General features: G+C 55.2%; 2 protein-coding genes across 2 annotated transcripts; both read right to left on the reverse strand.

Annotated features, from left to right (window-relative positions):
- Positions 1-218: 218 nt before the first annotated feature.
- On the reverse strand, positions 219-7899 carry LOC145529895 (uncharacterized). The gene is made up of 3 exons (XM_081550657.1): positions 1840-7899; positions 1128-1440; positions 219-877 (listed from the first exon to the last, which is right to left on the reverse strand). The coding sequence occupies exons 1-3, from the start codon at positions 2074-2076 to the stop codon at positions 249-251; spliced, it is 1179 nt and encodes a 392-aa protein (XP_081406783.1). The 5' UTR covers positions 2077-7899; the 3' UTR covers positions 219-248.
- A 7620-nt stretch (positions 7900-15519) lies between these two features.
- On the reverse strand, positions 15520-20583 carry LOC145529904 (uncharacterized). Its single transcript, XM_081550669.1, has 3 exons — positions 17135-20583; positions 16423-16735; positions 15520-16172 (listed from the first exon to the last, which is right to left on the reverse strand). Exons 1-3 carry the CDS (start codon positions 17369-17371, stop codon positions 15544-15546), a joined length of 1179 nt encoding a protein of 392 aa, XP_081406795.1. The 5' UTR covers positions 17372-20583; the 3' UTR covers positions 15520-15543.
- Positions 20584-21761: the final 1178 nt, after the last annotated feature.

Genomic DNA, 21761 nt, shown 5'->3' on the forward strand with positions numbered 1-21761 from the left:
CATTTCACTGAGAGTCATTGATTGGGGACACCAAGAATATAGGAAGGAATGCAGAAAGAAAAGTTGAAATTGTGTTCAGGATCGGGGGGGAGGGATGAACAGGGCGTGCTTGCCTTGAATCCAGGCTTTGTTGGGGGGTGGGGCATAAAGATCAAACGGGTCTGAAACCACAAAGTGGTGATGGTAACACAGTATCACCAGAGTCACACAACAGTGTTCCCAAATTGCAACAATGATGAAAAAGTTTACTAATCCCAACTTAACCAACAAAAATACACGAAACCATACAAAAAGTAAAACATCACCAGTAAGGTGGAAACAAACCAAATGCAAAGCAGTTCAGGGGAAAGGAACTCCATGTCCCCTGGGGGCAGACCGAGTTGACGGCGTCCACGGTGAGCCGACAGGGATGGAGGCGGCAGAGCCGACCGCTCCCCTGGACGTGGTGTTTCCGGCAAGGGCTCTGGGTCTCTGTCCAGAGCGGGGGCTCGTTCTTCCTGCAGGGGCGGGTGAGTCATCGTCGGCGTCTGGGTGTTGCGCGGGAGCCAGGGCAGGCTCTCCCTGCCGAGGCGGTGACTCCTCCTCTGCCTCGGGTTCTCCTGCCAAAGCCCGAGCAGGTACAGGTGCACGTGGAGGTGGAGGTTCTGGCTGAGGGGGTGGGACATCAGTGCCTGGGGCTGGGGGTCCTGCAGGCACGGAGATCCGATCTGCCCGGTGTGCTGGCCAGAACCCAGCTGGCCTGGTGTCTCTGCGAGGGCAAGTCTCGGTTCTCCATCTGCCCTCGGTGGATCCCTGGGTCCTGCACCTGGAGCCACCACCTCTGTAGGGACAGGTCTGGGAAGTGGAGCCTGGTTCCAGTTGGAGGCCAGTGCTAGAGCTGGGGGAGAAGCAAAGTTTGCCCACAGGCCAGCCTTGGCATGTGCGTATCCCGGGACAGAAAGCTTCCAAGAGATTCCCAAAGAATACCCAGGGTCGGATGTCTTTTGGGACTGAAGTGTGCAAGATGGGGGTGGGGGTGTGAGGCCAGCGCTTGCTGTAGGCCCAGCAGCATCTTTCGGGGACTCGTCCCTGTGTAGCTCAGCACCCCCTCCCCACACACTCCCGTGCACCAGCCCCAGCGTCCTCACCTCTGTGCTCTGGCGTGCTGGGCTCCAGGTCCTCCTGCTGCCTCAGAGGCCGGGGTTCTCGGGACTCCGGGTCGGAGCCGGGTGTGCTGAGCTCCGTGGCAGCCTCAGACTGGGCCGCCGGGTGTATCCTGGGCGGTGTCTCGGCAGCAGGCCTTCCCCGCCTCCGCTTCGCCCCCGGTGGGGCTGATGCCTCCGTGGGCACGCTCACCTGGAGCCTGCACTGGGCCTCAGGGGCGGGGGGGTGGTGCTCCGACCCCTCCCTCCGGGAGGTGGACGGGGTGTCCCCGTCCTCGGCCTCATCACGTGGGAAGCTCTGCAACGACAGTGACCGTCAGCCAGCCGTGCTGGGAGTTTTCCGAGCTGGGCCTGGCCAGTGGAGCCGCTGCTTCTGCCTGCTCGAACTTCTCTTCCCAGAAGGGTCAGAGACGTGTGTCTGCTCAGATCCCCACCCGGGAGGAAAGAGACCCACCTGAGGGTGTGAGGCCAGCCTGGGCGGCCGGCGCTGCCCGCACTCTCCCCATCCCAGCCAGCCTGCTCTCCCCTGGGGTGTGGACACAACTTGCCCGTCGGCTTCTGACCCCACATCCGCCTGGGCTTCCTTGAGGGAGACACACCCCGAGAAACCCGCATCCACACACACAGGCAAAGGACCCGGTGTTTCCGGGTGGCATGGGAGAGGTGGCCTGGCCCGGCCTGGGGCTCCCCGTGTTACCTTTCTGTTTCTCCGGGCAAAGGGCCAGAGGCCTCTCGGGGGTGCCCTGAGCCAACGTTGACAGGGTGCCCACGCACACTGCCTGTGAGCTCTCCCGAGGCCCCGGCCTCTGGGCAGGGGCAAACAGCAGAACATCCTGGCAGCAAGTGATCTGGCTGGGGGCTCCTCTCCGCTCTGGAGGCCTGGATACCCGGGTTGCGGGTTCTGTTGGGTTCTGTTGCCGGCAGGTGACATCATTTCCTGGGGTTCGTGCTGAGGTCCCTTCCCCAAAGCTTCCCAAGGGAATCTCTGGGTTTCTGACTGCTCGACCACCCCCCTTAGGCCATGTGCAGGCACAGTGACAGCCACACTGCCCAGCCCACAGCCCTGGGGAGGCCTGGGTGCAGCCAGGGCCTGAGCTCCGAGGACCCCGCTGCTCTCAGACCAGGCTCCTTCTTCTCATAAGTGGTGTGGCCCTGGACAAGCGTATGCCCCTCAGGGTTTCCCCAGTCTCTCCATCTGCAGAGTGGGGGTCATTCTCCCATCTGCTTCCTAGTTCTGTCGGCCTACGAGCAGCTCCATGCCTTTCCACCTGGGGCCGATATCACGTGGAGCTTGTGCGCTGAGACTTCAGAAAGAAAGACTCCATCCAGGGCTGACACAGCACAGAATGGGGCAGAACGAGGCCTGGATGCGCCGTGGTACCCAGGAAAAGGCACTCCCCCTCCTGACTGTTTTGAGACCCCGCATCCAAGTTGGAGGACCGAAAGGAAGACTCGAAGGTCTCCCTCTCTTATAGAAAAGAGTAGCCAACTTTCTGGTCCTCTGTTTCCATTGAGATTCTGTTCAAGTGTCCCAGCTCGGCTTCTGCGGGTGGCTGAGCTTCTAAGGGCTCCCTGCGTTCTTGTCTTTTCCTCTCCAAACCTTCCGTCCTTTTCCCCCTTCTGGGGTGGATGGGCGCTGTCGTTGCTTCTACCTTCGAGACAGATTGATGAAAAGTCTGGACCGTCGATTCCTTTCCTCTCTCTGGTTCCGTGTCTCTCTCTGGCTCTGTCCCTCTCTTTTCCCTTCTCGATTCAGTCTGTGTCTTCCTCTTTCTCTCTCGTGTGTGGATGGATGGATGCTAGGAATGCACATGTATATGATTAGATGAGGGTTATGTTTTAGGGATAGGTTAGAGGGAGAGAAAGGCTTTAGGTCGGAGTTGGTCATGGGGGAAGGGTCAAGGGTGGTGGTGGTGTTTCTTGGAATCTGAGTGCTGTGCATTCTTCGTCTCTTTCCATATGAACCCCTTCTCAGATACACCACTTGCAAGGAGTCTCTCATGTTCCGTTTCCTATCTTTTGCATTTCTGAATGCTTAGCTTCTCTGTTGTGAAGAGGTTCCATTGGAAGGAAACCCGTTGGCGTACTTCGTTTTCCTCTTTCCCTTACTTGAAGAGACCCATTTCTACCTCCGCCCAGCAAATGGCAAGGAGACTCTGATGTTAAGGAGCCTTTGACCTACGCTTCTTTCTAGCTATCTCATGATATCAGTCTTTAGGGTGAGGTTTTTCCCCGATATTGAGGTGGTGTGAGATCAAAACCAATAGCGTTCTTCAGATGTAGCTGTCTGGTTTTCCCATGGACATTTATTGAAGAGGCTTTCTTGTTCCCATTTGGATATTCTCCCCTTCTGTGTCAGAGATGAGTTGACCATGGATGCCGGGGTTTGTTTCTGGACCCTCAACTTTATTCCATCGATCTGGATCTGTGTGTGTTGTTGTATTCCCAATAGCATACTGTCCTGCTGCTGCCGCTGCGGCTAAGTCACTTCAGTCGTGCCTGACTCTGTGCGACCCCATGGCCTGCAGCCTACCAGGCTCCTCCGTCCATGGCATTTTCCAGGCAAGAGTACTGGAGTGGGTCGCCATCGCCTTCTCCGATACTCTCCTGAGGATCCTAGTTTGGTCGTCTAATTTCCTTTCACACAACCTTGGATGTCCGTATCGGGGCTTTTTCGTCGGATTGTATTGACAATTTAGGCTCTTTTCTGTTTCCGTACCCCTTTTGCAATTCTTTGTTCGGTGCGAAAATGCATTGGCATTTTGGGAGGAATAGCATCGAAGCTGTGGATTGCCTTGTGGGGCTGTGACATCATTTTCCCAATAGGAATTCTTTCAAGCCCTGAGCACAGCTTCTCTTTCCAGTGGTTGGTGTGGGCTTGATCTTCCTTCTTCCATCTCTCGCCGTTTTGTCAGGACAGGTCCTTCCTTCCCTTCTGGGTTAGATGGACTCGTGGGTATCACTTCAGTGAATGGCATTGTCAGTGGGGGTGATAATTCCCTTCTCATTGGAAGACTTTGCTGTGAGTATTAGAAATGCAAGTGATTTCTCTTCCCCTTCCTCCCTGTCCATCTCTCAGAGCCACCGGGAAACAGAGGCCTCATCCAGGGTCACACAGGCCTGAGGGAGTGCAACTAGACTGTTGTTTCTCCAGGCCCTCAGTGCTGGACATCATCCGGGATACTCTGTGTGTGTCTTCCTCAGTCTGCTGTCCCTTCAGACCTTTCCCTAGTTTTCACAGGCTTGTCGTGTTGGTGTTCTTTGTCTGTTTGGAGACACATCCTTGAGAAGCTTTGTGTTTCCACTCATTCGTCTCGCGATGTATGACCTGTCTTTTGCTTTTGTAATGAGGTCTTTCCCACAGTAGATATCTTTGATTTTGCAAAGTCCACTGTATTCTCTGGGTTGTTTTGTGAGCTGCCTTTTCGTTTTGTGTGTGAAGACTCAAAGCACATGTCCGGTTTCTGCTCATTGCTCTTCTAGATTTGTGACAAGTTTTCATGGAAACTTTGTCTAGGGATAACTGGAAGTGAACTCGGTGTAAGGTGTCAAGTCTCCATCTCCATTCATGTCATGCCCTGCAGTTTCCAATTCCCTGTTCCTGAGTGGTTTTGGAGACCTTGTGGGAAGTTTGGTTGCATCGGAGTTTGCGTTTCCACCTTGAGTAGATTCACACTGTTCTGCCCTCAGGGACACTGTCAAGGGGGAGTGAGGAGCTGCCTGCACTTCCAGCAGTGACCACACGGTGGGGCGAGTGCTGCTCTCCCCTCTGGGAGCCCCAGGCCACAGGCATCCCAGTGAGGAGCCAGCTCTGTGCTCAGCTGAAAGGAGTTAGTCTCTCAGGAGCCTCTGAGCCCTTGCCTTTGGATCACCCAGGGTGGGCATTTGCTGTGACAGAAAAAATTGCCCTGAATTCCATGGACGGAAGAGCCTGGCTGTGTGGAGTTCGTGAGTTGCCGTGAATCAGACACAACTGAGGACACAAAAATTCAATAGACTAAAACACTTTTTGGGGGTGGGGGGAGTGAAAGGGGGTGATGTGGGGTTTTTTGTCTTATATAATAGCCGAGGGAAATCTAGTTTAAACCTAAATTCACATAGATGGGAAAGGTATAGCTCTCCGTCACCCTATTAAAAAAAAAAAAAAAAAAAACGACTTCACTTTTCTGAAAGCTTATTTAGTAGCTTCCTTGAGCAGTTCATTGTGAAGGATTTTTTTTTTTTTCTGTGACATTGGCCTCATTAAAATGTACGGTTTGCCTTTACTGGATAATTTTGTTCATTGGTTTGTTAGGGAATCTTGGTAATATTTGAGTTTCCTGGGGAGTATGGTCACATGACCTGGCCCTGGCCAATCGGTGCGTTCCACCTCCCTGGCCACTGTGATTGGCTCCGGACTGGGGCAGTGCCCAATCGGGGCCCAGGGCCAGGCCTCACGTTGGAAGCCAGGGGAAGACGAGCTCTCGTCCTGCTGGGGTAGGGGAAGGGGTGGGGCCGGGGGAGGTCAGGCTCCAGCAGTGGGAGGGGCTTGAGGTCCGCCTGCGGCAGTTGGTGACCTTCCTGCTCCCCTCAGGGCAGAGCCGCCGGCCTGAGAATGAGGGCGCTGCTGAGCCCAAGGCGCTGGGATGGCCCGCTGCTGCTGTGGTCCCAGAGCTCCACCCGAGACCTGAGGGAGGCCGTCTGCCCGTGAGTCCTCTCCCGCTTGTCTGTCAGCTTGTTTGAACCATGCTGGGTTTTCTGCCCAGCTGGCTAAGGGGAGTCCCTGGAAATGCAAGGGTGTGGGTTTTGGCAGACTTCAGGGAAGACATGCCAGATGAGCCTGGGAGACTCCAGCTTAATCTGGATTCAGGAGATATCTCTTCGGGCCAGCTAGTAATTGTAGGATAAGCCTAATGAGTCTTCACAGGATGAAGAGAGTAACGTGCCAAGGTAGCAATCGATGTCCTCATTCGAGAGGATGAAGCTGGTGCTCAGAGAAGGGGGGAACTTGGCCACAGCAAGGAGGTGTGCACCCAGACAGAACCCCCAGATCCGGCCATTGGAGCTCAGGGAGGCCACTGGTGTGGCTTGTCCCTGTGGCAGGGGCCGAGGCACGCAGCCCACCCTGATTCCTGCGGGGGCCTGACTTGGGAAGTGCCATCTGGTAGCTTTGAGACTCACCAAACCAAATTGCACTGGAGAGAGGAAGGACACCTTCCTTCATCCACCCCCCACCCCCGCCGGATTCCCACATACCCTGACCCCTTTCTCTTGATTTCGGAGCCATTTCCAGAGTCCCGCTCATATGACCTCATTCGAAGTGCACTGTGGACGAGCTGCCATCTGCAGCTGCTACCACAGCAGCCAAGGGCTTTAGCTCCCGAGTACCTCCCTTCCTTTGGAACTTGGGGGCCCTCTACTCCCCACTTGCACACCACAGACCTTTGCTGAGGATTGTGGGGACCCTCACTCAGTTTGCAGCACGTTGTAGCCATCCCTGTCCTCTCAATACCTCCCTTGCCACTCAGCTTGTGAGCCCCTTTGGAGCAGCGTGGCCCACCTGGCTGCAACGGAAGAGACACAGCTGACAGTGAAACAACAGCTTAGATCTGACAGCCGGAAAGCTCTGTCAAAAGGGACCTCCCTCTTCACACCGTAGAGGCTGTAGGAGCCGCCAGGCTTTCGGAAGCAGTGCAGGGGCCAAAATGACTCCACAGCCGTTTTCCTTCCTGGGGAGGGTTCTGGCTCGAGTGGGAATGGCTCAAGTCTCCTAAGGTTCTGAAAGCCCACTGTGTGCAGATTCACGGTACACAGAGAGGAGAAGGTGGAGTCCTGCCCTGGAGGTGGTCACAGCTCACGGATGAGCCAGGCAGGCAGGCAGGCAGGCAGGCAGGGCATGAGAACACCTGAGCTGCCTTCATGAGTGAATGGTGTGGGGGCAGAGGAAGAGAAGCCGGTCTGCTCCCCCATGTGGTGCCCAGGGCAGGTTGTCCCCAGAGGAAACCCTTACGACGGTGAGGACTCTCACTGCTGTTTCCCAAGGGGTTCCGTCGGTGCGTGTCTTCCCCGGAGCGGTCAGGCCGTCTCTAAAGTACACTGGCCATGGGCATTGCCTCTCCTTGGAACTTCCCACGTGTTTCTCTTTTTTATGGAACAGTGATTTTTCTAGAGGGGTTCTGGGCCACAAGGTTGTTGGGTCATTTTCTAGCCTTCTGTCGTGAAGAACGCTTTCCTGGGCGTTGGGGTGGTTTGTTGTTCCAGCTCCCTTTCTTGGCTTCTTTTGGGAGCTGGTGCAACAAGAGGAGCTCAGCCTCTGCCTTCTGGCTGAGATGTCACCCTTCAAACAGCAATGCCTGCCTGGAGATAATGATGGCATTTGCCAAAAGGGCTTCGTTTGGCACATGATATCTTGAAAGGACGTACACCGTCCTGTCAGCTATCAAAGGCTAGTTCAAATGACATAAAAATGAGAACTCTCCAATGGAGTCTTACAGTAGGTGGAGAGTCCGAAAGAAACTCCTTCAGTCATTTCACTGAGAGTCATTGATTGGGGACACCAAGAATATAGGAAGGAATGCAGAAAGAAAAGTTGAAATTGTGTTCAGGATCGGGGGGGAGGGATGAACAGGGCGTGCTTGCCTTGAATCCAGGCTTTGTTGGGGGGTGGGGCATAAAGATCAAACGGGTCTGAAACCACAAAGTGGTGATGGTAACACAGTATCACCAGAGTCACACAACAGTGTTCCCAAATTGCAACAATGATGAAAAAGTTTACTAATCCCAACTTAACCAACAAAAATACACGAAACCATACAAAAAGTAAAACATCACCAGTAAGGTGGAAACAAACCAAATGCAAAGCAGTTCAGGGGAAAGGAACTCCATGTCCCCTGGGGGCAGACCGAGTTGACGGCGTCCACGGTGAGCCGACAGGGATGGAGGCGGCAGAGCCGACCGCTCCCCTGGACGTGGTGTTTCCGGCAAGGGCTCTGGGTCTCTGTCCAGAGCGGGGGCTCGTTCTTCCTGCAGGGGCGGGTGAGTCATCGTCGGCATCTGGGTGTTGCGCGGGAGCCAGGGCAGGCTCTCCCTGCCGAGGCGGTGACTCCTCCTCTGCCTCGGGTTCTCCTGCCAAAGCCCGAGCAGGTACAGGTGCACGTGGAGGTGGAGGTTCTGGCTGAGGGGGTGGGACATCAGTGCCTGGGGCTGGGGGTCCTGCAGGCACGGAGATCCGATCTGCCCGGTGTGCTGGCCAGAACCCAGCTGGCCTGGTGTCTCTGCGAGGGCAAGTCTCGGTTCTCCATCTGCCCTCGGTGGATCCCTGGGTCCTGCACCTGGAGCCACCACCTCTGTAGGGACAGGTCTGGGAAGTGGAGCCTGGTTCCAGTTGGAGGCCAGTGCTAGAGCTGGGGGAGAAGCAAAGTTTGCCCACAGGCCAGCCTTGGCATGTGCGTATCCCGGGACAGAAAGCTTCCAAGAGATTCCCAAAGAATACCCAGGGTCGGATGTCTTTTGGGACTGAAGTGTGCAAGATGGGGGTGGGGGTGTGAGGCCAGCGCTTGCTGTAGGCCCAGCAGCATCTTTCGGGGACTCGTCCCTGTGTAGCTCAGCACCCCCTCCCCACACACTCCCGTGCACCAGCCCCAGCGTCCTCACCTCTGTGCTCTGGCGTGCTGGGCTCCAGGTCCTCCTGCTGCCTCAGAGGCCGGGGTTCTCGGGACTCCGGGTCGGAGCCGGGTGTGCTGAGCTCCGTGGCAGCCTCAGACTGGGCCGCCGGGTGTATCCTGGGCGGTGTCTCGGCAGCAGGCCTTCCCCGCCTCCGCTTCGCCCCCGGTGGGGCTGATGCCTCCGTGGGCACGCTCACCTGGAGCCTGCACTGGGCCTCAGGGGCGGGGGGGTGGTGCTCCGACCCCTCCCTCCGGGAGGTGGACGGGGTGTCCCCGTCCTCGGCCTCATCACGTGGGAAGCTCTGCAACGACAGTGACCGTCAGCCAGCCGTGCTGGGAGTTTTCCGAGCTGGGCCTGGCCAGTGGAGCCGCTGCTTCTGCCTGCTCGAACTTCTCTTCCCAGAAGGGTCAGAGACGTGTGTCTGCTCAGATCCCCACCCGGGAGGAAAGAGACCCACCTGAGGGTGTGAGGCCAGCCTGGGCGGCCGGCGCTGCCCGCACTCTCCCCATCCCAGCCAGCCTGCTCTCCCCTGGGGTGTGGACACAACTTGCCCGTCGGCTTCTGACCCCACATCCGCCTGGGCTTCCTTGAGGGAGACACACCCCGAGAAACCCGCATCCACACACACAGGCAAAGGACCCGGTGTTTCCGGGTGGCATGGGAGAGGTGGCCTGGCCCGGCCTGGGGCTCCCCGTGTTACCTTTCTGTTTCTCCGGGCAAAGGGCCAGAGGCCTCTCGGGGGTGCCCTGAGCCAACGTTGACAGGGTGCCCACGCACACTGCCTGTGAGCTCTCCCGAGGCCCCGGCCTCTGGGCAGGGGCAAACAGCAGAACATCCTGGCAGCAAGTGATCTGGCTGGGGGCTCCTCTCCGCTCTGGAGGCCTGGATACCCGGGTTGCGGGTTCTGTTGGGTTCTGTTGCCGGCAGGTGACATCATTTCCTGGGGTTCGTGCTGAGGTCCCTTCCCCAAAGCTTCCCAAGGGAATCTCTGGGTTTCTGACTGCTCGACCACCCCCCTTAGGCCATGTGCAGGCACAGTGACAGCCACACTGCCCAGCCCACAGCCCTGGGGAGGCCTGGGTGCAGCCAGGGCCTGAGCTCCGAGGACCCCGCTGCTCTCAGACCAGGCTCCTTCTTCTCATAAGTGGTGTGGCCCTGGACAAGCGTATGCCCCTCAGGGTTTCCCCAGTCTCTCCATCTGCAGAGTGGGGGTCATTCTCCCATCTGCTTCCTAGTTCTGTCGGCCTACGAGCAGCTCCATGCCTTTCCACCTGGGGCCGATATCACGTGGAGCTTGTGCGCTGAGACTTCAGAAAGAAAGACTCCATCCAGGGCTGACACAGCACAGAATGGGGCAGAACGAGGCCTGGATGCGCCGTGGTACCCAGGAAAAGGCACTCCCCCTCCTGACTGTTTTGAGACCCCGCATCCAAGTTGGAGGACCGAAAGGAAGACTCGAAGGTCTCCCTCTCTTATAGAAAAGAGTAGCCAACTTTCTGGTCCTCTGTTTCCATTGAGATTCTGTTCAAGTGTCCCAGCTCGGCTTCTGCGGGTGGCTGAGCTTCTAAGGGCTCCCTGCGTTCTTGTCTTTTCCTCTCCAAACCTTCCGTCCTTTTCCCCCTTCTGGGGTGGATGGGCGCTGTCGTTGCTTCTACCTTCGAGACAGATTGATGAAAAGTCTGGACCGTCGATTCCTTTCCTCTCTCTGGTTCCGTGTCTCTCTCTGGCTCTGTCCCTCTCTTTTCCCTTCTCGATTCAGTCTGTGTCTTCCTCTTTCTCTCTCGTGTGTGGATGGATGGATGCTAGGAATGCACATGTATATGATTAGATGAGGGTTATGTTTTAGGGATAGGTTAGAGGGAGAGAAAGGCTTTAGGTCGGAGTTGGTCATGGGGGAAGGGTCAAGGGTGGTGGTGGTGTTTCTTGGAATCTGAGTGCTGTGCATTCTTCGTCTCTTTCCATATGAACCCCTTCTCAGATACACCACTTGCAAGGAGTCTCTCATGTTCCGTTTCCTATCTTTTGCATTTCTGAATGCTTAGCTTCTCTGTTGTGAAGAGGTTCCATTGGAAGGAAACCCGTTGGCGTACTTCGTTTTCCTCTTTCCCTTACTTGAAGAGACCCATTTCTACCTCCGCCCAGCAAATGGCAAGGAGACTCTGATGTTAAGGAGCCTTTGACCTACGCTTCTTTCTAGCTATCTCATGATATCAGTCTTTAGGGTGAGGTTTTTCCCCGATATTGAGGTGGTGTGAGATCAAAACCAATAGCGTTCTTCAGATGTAGCTGTCTGGTTTTCCCATGGACATTTATTGAAGAGGCTTTCTTGTTCCCATTTGGATATTCTCCCCTTCTGTGTCAGAGATGAGTTGACCATGGATGCCGGGGTTTGTTTCTGGACCCTCAACTTTATTCCATCGATCTGGATCTGTGTGTGTTGTTGTATTCCCAATAGCATACTGTCCTGCTGCTGCCGCTGCGGCTAAGTCACTTCAGTCGTGCCTGACTCTGTGCGACCCCATGGCCTGCAGCCTACCAGGCTCCTCCGTCCATGGCATTTTCCAGGCAAGAGTACTGGAGTGGGTCGCCATCGCCTTCTCCGATACTCTCCTGAGGATCCTAGTTTGGTCGTCTAATTTCCTTTCACACAACCTTGGATGTCCGTATCGGGGCTTTTTCGTCGGATTGTATTGACAATTTAGGCTCTTTTCTGTTTCCGTACCCCTTTTGCAATTCTTTGTTCGGTGCGAAAATGCATTGGCATTTTGGGAGGAATAGCATCGAAGCTGTGGATTGCCTTGTGGGGCTGTGACATCATTTTCCCAATAGGAATTCTTTCAAGCCCTGAGCACAGCTTCTCTTTCCAGTGGTTGGTGTGGGCTTGATCTTCCTTCTTCCATCTCTCGCCGTTTTGTCAGGACAGGTCCTTCCTTCCCTTCTGGGTTAGATGGACTCGTGGGTATCACTTCAGTGAATGGCATTGTCAGTGGGGGTGATAATTCCCTTCTCATTGGAAGACTTTGCTGTGAGTATTAGAAATGCAAGTGATTTCTCTTCCCCTTCCTCCCTGTCCATCTCTCAGAGCCACCGGGAAACAGAGGCCTCATCCAGGGTCACACAGGCCTGAGGGAGTGCAACTAGACTGTTGTTTCTCCAGGCCCTCAGTGCTGGACATCATCCGGGATACTCTGTGTGTGTCTTCCTCAGTCTGCTGTCCCTTCAGACCTTTCCCTAGTTTTCACAGGCTTGTCGTGTTGGTGTTCTTTGTCTGTTTGGAGACACATCCTTGAGAAGCTTTGTGTTTCCACTCATTCGTCTCGCGATGTATGACCTGTCTTTTGCTTTTGTAATGAGGTCTTTCCCACAGTAGATATCTTTGATTTTGCAAAGTCCACTGTATTCTCTGGGTTGTTTTGTGAGCTGCCTTTTCGTTTTGTGTGTGAAGACTCAAAGCACATGTCCGGTTTCTGCTCATTGCTCTTCTAGATTTGTGACAAGTTTTCATGGAAACTTTGTCTAGGGATAACTGGAAGTGAACTCGGTGTAAGGTGTCAAGTCTCCATCTCCATTCATGTCATGCCCTGCAGTTTCCAATTCCCTGTTCCTGAGTGGTTTTGGAGACCTTGTGGGAAGTTTGGTTGCATCGGAGTTTGCGTTTCCACCTTGAGTAGATTCACACTGTTCTGCCCTCAGGGACACTGTCAAGGGGGAGTGAGGAGCTGCCTGCACTTCCAGCAGTGACCACACGGTGGGGCGAGTGCTGCTCTCCCCTCTGGGAGCCCCAGGCCACAGGCATCCCAGTGAGGAGCCAGCTCTGTGCTCAGCTGAAAGGAGTTAGTCTCTCAGGAGCCTCTGAGCCCTTGCCTTTGGATCACCCAGGGTGGGCATTTGCTGTGACAGAAAAAATTGCCCTGAATTCCATGGACGGAAGAGCCTGGCTGTGTGGAGTTCGTGAGTTGCCGTGAATCAGACACAACTGAGGACACAAAAATTCAATAGACTAAAACACTTTTTGGGGGTGGGGGGAGTGAAAGGGGGTGATGTGGGGTTTTTTGTCTTATATAATAGCCGAGGGAAATCTAGTTTAAACCTAAATTCACATAGATGGGAAAGGTATAGCTCTCCGTCACCCTATTAAAAAAAAAAAAAAAAAAAACGACTTCACTTTTCTGAAAGCTTATTTAGTAGCTTCCTTGAGCAGTTCATTGTGAAGGATTTTTTTTTTTTTTCTGTGACATTGGCCTCATTAAAATGTACGGTTTGCCTTTACTGGATAATTTTGTTCATTGGTTTGTTAGGGAATCTTGGTAATATTTGAGTTTCCTGGGGAGTATGGTCACATGACCTGGCCCTGGCCAATCGGTGCGTTCCACCTCCCTGGCCACTGTGATTGGCTCCGGACTGGGGCAGTGCCCAATCGGGGCCCAGGGCCAGGCCTCACGTTGGAAGCCAGGGGAAGACGAGCTCTCGTCCTGCTGGGGTAGGGGAAGGGGTGGGGCCGGGGGAGGTCAGGCTCCAGCAGTGGGAGGGGCTTGAGGTCCGCCTGCGGCAGTTGGTGACCTTCCTGCTCCCCTCAGGGCAGAGCCGCCGGCCTGAGAATGAGGGCGCTGCTGAGCCCAAGGCGCTGGGATGGCCCGCTGCTGCTGTGGTCCCAGAGCTCCACCCGAGACCTGAGGGAGGCCGTCTGCCCGTGAGTCCTCTCCCGCTTGTCTGTCAGCTTGTTTGAACCATGCTGGGTTTTCTGCCCAGCTGGCTAAGGGGAGTCCCTGGAAATGCAAGGGTGTGGGTTTTGGCAGACTTCAGGGAAGACATGCCAGATGAGCCTGGGAGACTCCAGCTTAATCTGGATTCAGGAGATATCTCTTCGGGCCAGCTAGTAATTGTAGGATAAGCCTAATGAGTCTTCACAGGATGAAGAGAGTAACGTGCCAAGGTAGCAATCGATGTCCTCATTCGAGAGGATGAAGCTGGTGCTCAGAGAAGGGGGGAACTTGGCCACAGCAAGGAGGTGTGCACCCAGACAGAACCCCCAGATCCGGCCATTGGAGCTCAGGGAGGCCACTGGTGTGGCTTGTCCCTGTGGCAGGGGCCGAGGCACGCAGCCCACCCTGATTCCTGCGGGGGCCTGACTTGGGAAGTGCCATCTGGTAGCTTTGAGACTCACCAAACCAAATTGCACTGGAGAGAGGAAGGACACCTTCCTTCATCCACCCCCCACCCCCGCCGGATTCCCACATACCCTGACCCCTTTCTCTTGATTTCGGAGCCATTTCCAGAGTCCCGCTCATATGACCTCATTCGAAGTGCACTGTGGACGAGCTGCCATCTGCAGCTGCTACCACAGCAGCCAAGGGCTTTAGCTCCCGAGTACCTCCCTTCCTTTGGAACTTGGGGGCCCTCTACTCCCCACTTGCACACCACAGACCTTTGCTGAGGATTGTGGGGACCCTCACTCAGTTTGCAGCACGTTGTAGCCATCCCTGTCCTCTCAATACCTCCCTTGCCACTCAGCTTGTGAGCCCCTTTGGAGCAGCGTGGCCCACCTGGCTGCAACGGAAGAGACACAGCTGACAGTGAAACAACAGCTTAGATCTGACAGCCGGAAAGCTCTGTCAAAAGGGACCTCCCTCTTCACACCGTAGAGGCTGTAGGAGCCGCCAGGCTTTCGGAAGCAGTGCAGGGGCCAAAATGACTCCACAGCCGTTTTCCTTCCTGGGGAGGGTTCTGGCTCGAGTGGGAATGGCTCAAGTCTCCTAAGGTTCTGAAAGCCCACTGTGTGCAGATTCACGGTACACAGAGAGGAGAAGGTGGAGTCCTGCCCTGGAGGTGGTCACAGCTCACGGATGAGCCAGGCAGGCAGGCAGGCAGGCAGGCAGGGCATGAGAACACCTGAGCTGCCTTCATGAGTGAATGGTGTGGGGGCAGAGGAAGAGAAGCCGGTCTGCTCCCCCATGTGGTGCCCAGGGCAGGTTGTCCCCAGAGGAAACCCTTACGACGGTGAGGACTCTCACTGCTGTTTCCCAAGGGGTTCCGTCGGTGCGTGTCTTCCCCGGAGCGGTCAGGCCGTCTCTAAAGTACACTGGCCATGGGCATTGCCTCTCCTTGGAACTTCCCACGTGTTTCTCTTTTTTATGGAACAGTGATTTTTCTAGAGGGGTTCTGGGCCACAAGGTTGTTGGGTCATTTTCTAGCCTTCTGTCGTGAAGAACGCTTTCCTGGGCGTTGGGGTGGTTTGTTGTTCCAGCTCCCTTTCTTGGCTTCTTTTGGGAGCTGGTGCAACAAGAGGAGCTCAGCCTCTGCCTTCTGGCTGAGATGTCACCCTTCAAACAGCAATGCCTGCCTGGAGATAATGATGGCATTTGCCAAAAGGGCTTCGTTTGGCACATGATATCTTGAAAGGACGTACACCGTCCTGTCAGCTATCAAAGGCTAGTTCAAATGACATAAAAATGAGAACTCTCCAATGGAGTCTTACAGTAGGTGGAGAGTCCGAAAGAAACTCCTTCAGTCATTTCACTGAGAGTCATTGATTGGGGACACCAAGAATATAGGAAGGAATGCAGAAAGAAAAGTTGAAATTGTGTTCAGGATCGGGGGGGAGGGATGAACAGGGCGTGCTTGCCTTGAATCCAGGCTTTGTTGGGGGGTGGGGCATAAAGATCAAACGGGTCTGAAACCACAAAGTGGTGATGGTAACACAGTATCACCAGAGTCACACAACAGTGTTCCCAAATTGCAACAATGATGAAAAAGTTTACTAATCCCAACTTAACCAACAAAAATACACGAAACCATACAAAAAGTAAAACATCACCAGTAAGGTGGAAACAAACCAAATGCAAAGCAGTTCAGGGGAAAGGAACTCCATGTCCCCTGGGGGCAGACCGAGTTGACGGCGTCCACGGTGAGCCGACAGGGATGGAGGCGGCAGAGCCGACCGCTCCCCTGGACGTGGTGTTTCCGGCAAGGGCTCTGGGTCTCTGTCCAGAGCGGGGGCTCGTTCTTCCTGCAGGGGCGGGTGAGTCATCGTCGGCGTCTGGGTGTTGCGCGGGAGCCAGGGCAGGCTCTCCCTGCCGAGGCGGTGACTCCTCCTCTGCCTCGGGTTCTCCTGCCAAAGCCCGAGCAGGTACAGGTGCACGTGGAGGTGGAGGTTCTGGCTGAGGGGGTGGGACATCAGTGCCTGGGGCTGGGGGTCCTGCAGGCACGGAGATCCGATCTGCCCGGTGTGCTGGCCAGAACCCAGCTGGCCTGGTGTCTCTGCGAGGGCAAGTCTCGGTTCTCCATCTGCCCTCGGTGGATCCCTGGGTCCTGCACCTGGAGCCACCACCTCTGTAGGGACAGGTCTGGGAAGTGGAGCCTGGTTCCAGTTGGAGGCCAGTGCTAGAGCTGGGGGAGAAGCAAAGTTTGCCCACAGGCCAGCCTTGGCATGTGCGTATCCCGGGACAGAAAGCTTCCAAGAGATTCCCAAAGAATACCCAGGGTCGGATGTCTTTTGGGACTGAAGTGTGCAAGATGGGGGTGGGGGTGTGAGGCCAGCGCTTGCTGTAGGCCCAGCAGCATCTTTCGGGGACTCGTCCCTGTGTAGCTCAGCACCCCCTCCCCACACACTCCCGTGCACCAGCCCCAGCGTCCTCACCTCTGTGCTCTGGCGTGCTGGGCTCCAGGTCCTCCTGCTGCCTCAGAGGCCGGGGTTCTCGGGACTCCGGGTCGGAGCCGGGTGTGCTGAGCTCCGTGGCAGCCTCAGACTGGGCCGCCGGGTGTATCCTGGGCGGTGTCTCGGCAGCAGGCCTTCCCCGCCTCCGCTTCGCCCCCGGTGGGGCTGATGCCTCCGTGGGCACGCTCACCTGGAGCCTGCACTGGGCCTCAGGGGCGGGGGGGTGGTGCTCCGACCCCTCCCTCCGGGAGGTGGACGGGGTGTCCCCGTCCTCGGCCTCATCACGTGGGAAGCTCTGCAACGACAGTGACCGTCAGCCAGCCGTGCTGGGAGTTTTCCGAGCTGGGCCTGGCCAGTGGAGCCGCTGCTTCTGCCTGCTCGAACTTCTCTTCCCAGAAGGGTCAGAGACGTGTGTCTGCTCAGATCCCCACCCGGGAGGAAAGAGACCCACCTGAGGGTGTGAGGCCAGCCTGGGCGGCCGGCGCTGCCCGCACTCTCCCCATCCCAGCCAGCCTGCTCTCCCCTGGGGTGTGGACACAACTTGCCCGTCGGCTTCTGACCCCACATCCGCCTGGGCTTCCTTGAGGGAGACACACCCCGAGAAACCCGCATCCACACACACAGGCAAAGGACCCGGTGTTTCCGGGTGGCATGGGAGAGGTGGCCTGGCCCGGCCTGGGGCTCCCCGTGTTACCTTTCTGTTTCTCCGGGCAAAGGGCCAGAGGCCTCTCGGGGGTGCCCTGAGCCAACGTTGACAGGGTGCCCACGCACACTGCCTGTGAGCTCTCCCGAGGCCCCGGCCTCTGGGCAGGGGCAAACAGCAGAACATCCTGGCAGCAAGTGATCTGGCTGGGGGCTCCTCTCCGCTCTGGAGGCCTGGATACCCGGGTTGCGGGTTCTGTTGGGTTCTGTTGCCGGCAGGTGACATCATTTCCTGGGGTTCGTGCTGAGGTCCCTTCCCCAAAGCTTCCCAAGGGAATCTCTGGGTTTCTGACTGCTCGACCACCCCCCTTAGGCCATGTGCAGGCACAGTGACAGCCACACTGCCCAGCCCACAGCCCTGGGGAGGCCTGGGTGCAGCCAGGGCCTGAGCTCCGAGGACCCCGCTGCTCTCAGACCAGGCTCCTTCTTCTCATAAGTGGTGTGGCCCTGGACAAGCGTATGCCCCTCAGGGTTTCCCCAGTCTCTCCATCTGCAGAGTGGGGGTCATTCTCCCATCTGCTTCCTAGTTCTGTCGGCCTACGAGCAGCTCCATGCCTTTCCACCTGGGGCCGATATCACGTGGAGCTTGTGCGCTGAGACTTCAGAAAGAAAGACTCCATCCAGGGCTGACACAGCACAGAATGGGGCAGAACGAGGCCTGGATGCGCCGTGGTACCCAGGAAAAGGCACTCCCCCTCCTGACTGTTTTGAGACCCCGCATCCAAGTTGGAGGACCGAAAGGAAGACTCGAAGGTCTCCCTCTCTTATAGAAAAGAGTAGCCAACTTTCTGGTCCTCTGTTTCCATTGAGATTCTGTTCAAGTGTCCCAGCTCGGCTTCTGCGGGTGGCTGAGCTTCTAAGGGCTCCCTGCGTTCTTGTCTTTTCCTCTCCAAACCTTCCGTCCTTTTCCCCCTTCTGGGGTGGATGGGCGCTGTCGTTGCTTCTACCTTCGAGACAGATTGATGAAAAGTCTGGACCGTCGATTCCTTTCCTCTCTCTGGTTCCGTGTCTCTCTCTGGCTCTGTCCCTCTCTTTTCCCTTCTCGATTCAGTCTGTGTCTTCCTCTTTCTCTCTCGTGTGTGGATGGATGGATGCTAGGAATGCACATGTATATGATTAGATGAGGGTTATGTTTTAGGGATAGGTTAGAGGGAGAGAAAGGCTTTAGGTCGGAGTTGGTCATGGGGGAAGGGTCAAGGGTGGTGGTGGTGTTTCTTGGAATCTGAGTGCTGTGCATTCTTCGTCTCTTTCCATATGAACCCCTTCTCAGATACACCACTTGCAAGGAGTCTCTCATGTTCCGTTTCCTATCTTTTGCATTTCTGAATGCTTAGCTTCTCTGTTGTGAAGAGGTTCCATTGGAAGGAAACCCGTTGGCGTACTTCGTTTTCCTCTTTCCCTTACTTGAAGAGACCCATTTCTACCTCCGCCCAGCAAATGGCAAGGAGACTCTGATGTTAAGGAGCCTTTGACCTACGCTTCTTTCTAGCTATCTCATGATATCAGTCTTTAGGGTGAGGTTTTTCCCCGATATTGAGGTGGTGTGAGATCAAAACCAATAGCGTTCTTCAGATGTAGCTGTCTGGTTTTCCCATGGACATTTATTGAAGAGGCTTTCTTGTTCCCATTTGGATATTCTCCCCTTCTGTGTCAGAGATGAGTTGACCATGGATGCCGGGGTTTGTTTCTGGACCCTCAACTTTATTCCATCGATCTGGATCTGTGTGTGTTGTTGTATTCCCAATAGCATACTGTCCTGCTGCTGCCGCTGCGGCTAAGTCACTTCAGTCGTGCCTGACTCTGTGCGACCCCATGGCCTGCAGCCTACCAGGCTCCTCCGTCCATGGCATTTTCCAGGCAAGAGTACTGGAGTGGGTCGCCATCGCCTTCTCCGATACTCTCCTGAGGATCCTAGTTTGGTCGTCTAATTTCCTTTCACACAACCTTGGATGTCCGTATCGGGGCTTTTTCGTCGGATTGTATTGACAATTTAGGCTCTTTTCTGTTTCCGTACCCCTTTTGCAATTCTTTGTTCGGTGCGAAAATGCATTGGCCTTTTGGGAGGAATAGCATCGAAGCTGTGGATTGCCTTGTGGGGCTGTGACATCATTTTCCCAATAGGAATTCTTTCAAGCCCTGAGCACAGCTTCTCTTTCCAGTGGTTGGTGTGGGCTTGATCTTCCTTCTTCCATCTCTCGCCGTTTTGTCAGGACAGGTCCTTCCTTCCCTTCTGGGTCAGATGGACTCGTGGGTATCACTTCAGTGAATGGCATTGTCAGTGGGGGTGATAATTCCCTTCTCATTGGAAGACTTTGCTGTGAGTATTAGAAATGCAAGTGATTTCTCTTCCCCTTCCTCCCTGTCCATCTCTCAGAGCCACCGGGAAACAGAGGCCTCATCCAGGGTCACACAGGCCTGAGGGAGTGCAACTAGACTGTTGTTTCTCCAGGCCCTCAGTGCTGGACATCATCCGGGATACTCTGTGTGTGTCTTCCTCAGTCTGCTGTCCCTTCAGACCTTTCCCTAGTTTTCACAGGCTTGTCGTGTTGGTGTTCTTTGTCTGTTTGGAGACACATCCTTGAGAAGCTTTGTGTTTCCACTCATTCGTCTCGCGATGTATGACCTGTCTTTTGCTTTTGTAATGAGGTCTTTCCCACAGTAGATATCTTTGATTTTGCAAAGTCCACTGTATTCTCTGGGTTGTTTTGTGAGCTGCCTTTTCGTTTTGTGTGTGAAGACTCAAAGCACATGTCCGGTTTCTGCTCATTGCTCTTCTAGATTTGTGACAAGTTTTCATGGAAACTTTGTCTAGGGATAACTGGAAGTGAACTCGGTGTAAGGTGTCAAGTCTCCATCTCCATTCATGTCATGCCCTGCAGTTTCCAATTCCCTGTTCCTGAGTGGTTTTGGAGACCTTGTGGGAAGTTTGGTTGCATCGGAGTTTGCGTTTCCACCTTGAGTAGATTCACACTGTTCTGCCCTCAGGGACACTGTCAAGGGGGAGTGAGGAGCTGCCTGCACTTCCAGCAGTGACCACACGGTGGGGCGAGTGCTGCTCTCCCCTCTGGGAGCCCCAGGCCACAGGCATCCCAGTGAGGAGCCAGCTCTGTGCTCAGCTGAAAGGAGTTAGTCTCTCAGGAGCCTCTGAGCCCTTGCCTTTGGATCACCCAGGGTGGGCATTTGCTGTGACAGAAAAAATTGCCCTGAATTCCATGGACGGAAGAGCCTGGCTGTGTGGAGTTCGTGAGTTGCCGTGAATCAGACACAACTGAGGACACAAAAATTCAATAGACTAAAACACTTTTTGGGGGTGGGGGGAGTGAAAGGGGGTGATGTGGGGTTTTTTGTCTTATATAATAGCCGAGGGAAATCTAGTTTAAACCTAAATTCACATAGATGGGAAAGGTATAGCTCTCCGTCACCCTATTAAAAAAAAAAAAAAAAAAAACGACTTCACTTTTCTGAAAGCTTATTTAGTAGCTTCCTTGAGCAGTTCATTGTGAAGGATTTTTTTTTTTTTTCTGTGACATTGGCCTCATTAAAATGTACGGTTTGCCTTTACTGGATAATTTTGTTCATTGGTTTGTTAGGGAATCTTGGTAATATTTGAGTTTCCTGGGGAGTATGGTCACATGACCTGGCCCTGGCCAATCGGTGCGTTCCACCTCCCTGGCCACTGTGATTGGCTCCGGACTGGGGCAGTGCCCAATCGGGGCCCAGGGCCAGGCCTCACGTTGGAAGCCAGGGGAAGACGAGCTCTCGTCCTGCTGGGGTAGGGGAAGGGGTGGGGCCGGGGGAGGTCAGGCTCCAGCAGTGGGAGGGGCTTGAGGTCCGCCTGCGGCAGTTGGTGACCTTCCTGCTCCCCTCAGGGCAGAGCCGCCGGCCTGAGAATGAGGGCGCTGCTGAGCCCAAGGCGCTGGGATGGCCCGCTGCTGCTGTGGTCCCAGAGCTCCACCCGAGACCTGAGGGAGGCCGTCTGCCCGTGAGTCCTCTCCCGCTTGTCTGTCAGCTTGTTTGAACCATGCTGGGTTTTCTGCCCAGCTGGCTAAGGGGAGTCCCTGGAAATGCAAGGGTGTGGGTTTTGGCAGACTTCAGGGAAGACATGCCAGATGAGCCTGGGAGACTCCAGCTTAATCTGGATTCAGGAGATATCTCTTCGGGCCAGCTAGTAATTGTAGGATAAGCCTAATGAGTCTTCACAGGATGAAGAGAGTAACGTGCCAAGGTAGCAATCGATGTCCTCATTCGAGAGGATGAAGCTGGTGCTCAGAGAAGGGGGGAACTTGGCCACAGCAAGGAGGTGTGCACCCAGACAGAACCCCCAGATCCGGCCATTGGAGCTCAGGGAGGCCACTGGTGTGGCTTGTCCCTGTGGCAGGGGCCGAGGCACGCAGCCCACCCTGATTCCTGCGGGGGCCTGACTTGGGAAGTGCCATCTGGTAGCTTTGAGACTCACCAAACCAAATTGCACTGGAGAGAGGAAGGACACCTTCCTTCATCCACCCCCCACCCCCGCCGGATTCCCACATACCCTGACCCCTTTCTCTTGATTTCGGAGCCATTTCCAGAGTCCCGCTCATATGACCTCATTCGAAGTGCACTGTGGACGAGCTGCCATC

Source organism: Giraffa tippelskirchi, chromosome 12 (genome assembly GCF_054371585.1).
Source record: "Giraffa tippelskirchi isolate mGirTip1 chromosome 12, T2T-mGirTip1v1.2.pri, whole genome shotgun sequence".
In the NCBI taxonomy this organism is placed as follows: Eukaryota; Metazoa; Chordata; class Mammalia; order Artiodactyla; family Giraffidae; genus Giraffa; species Giraffa tippelskirchi.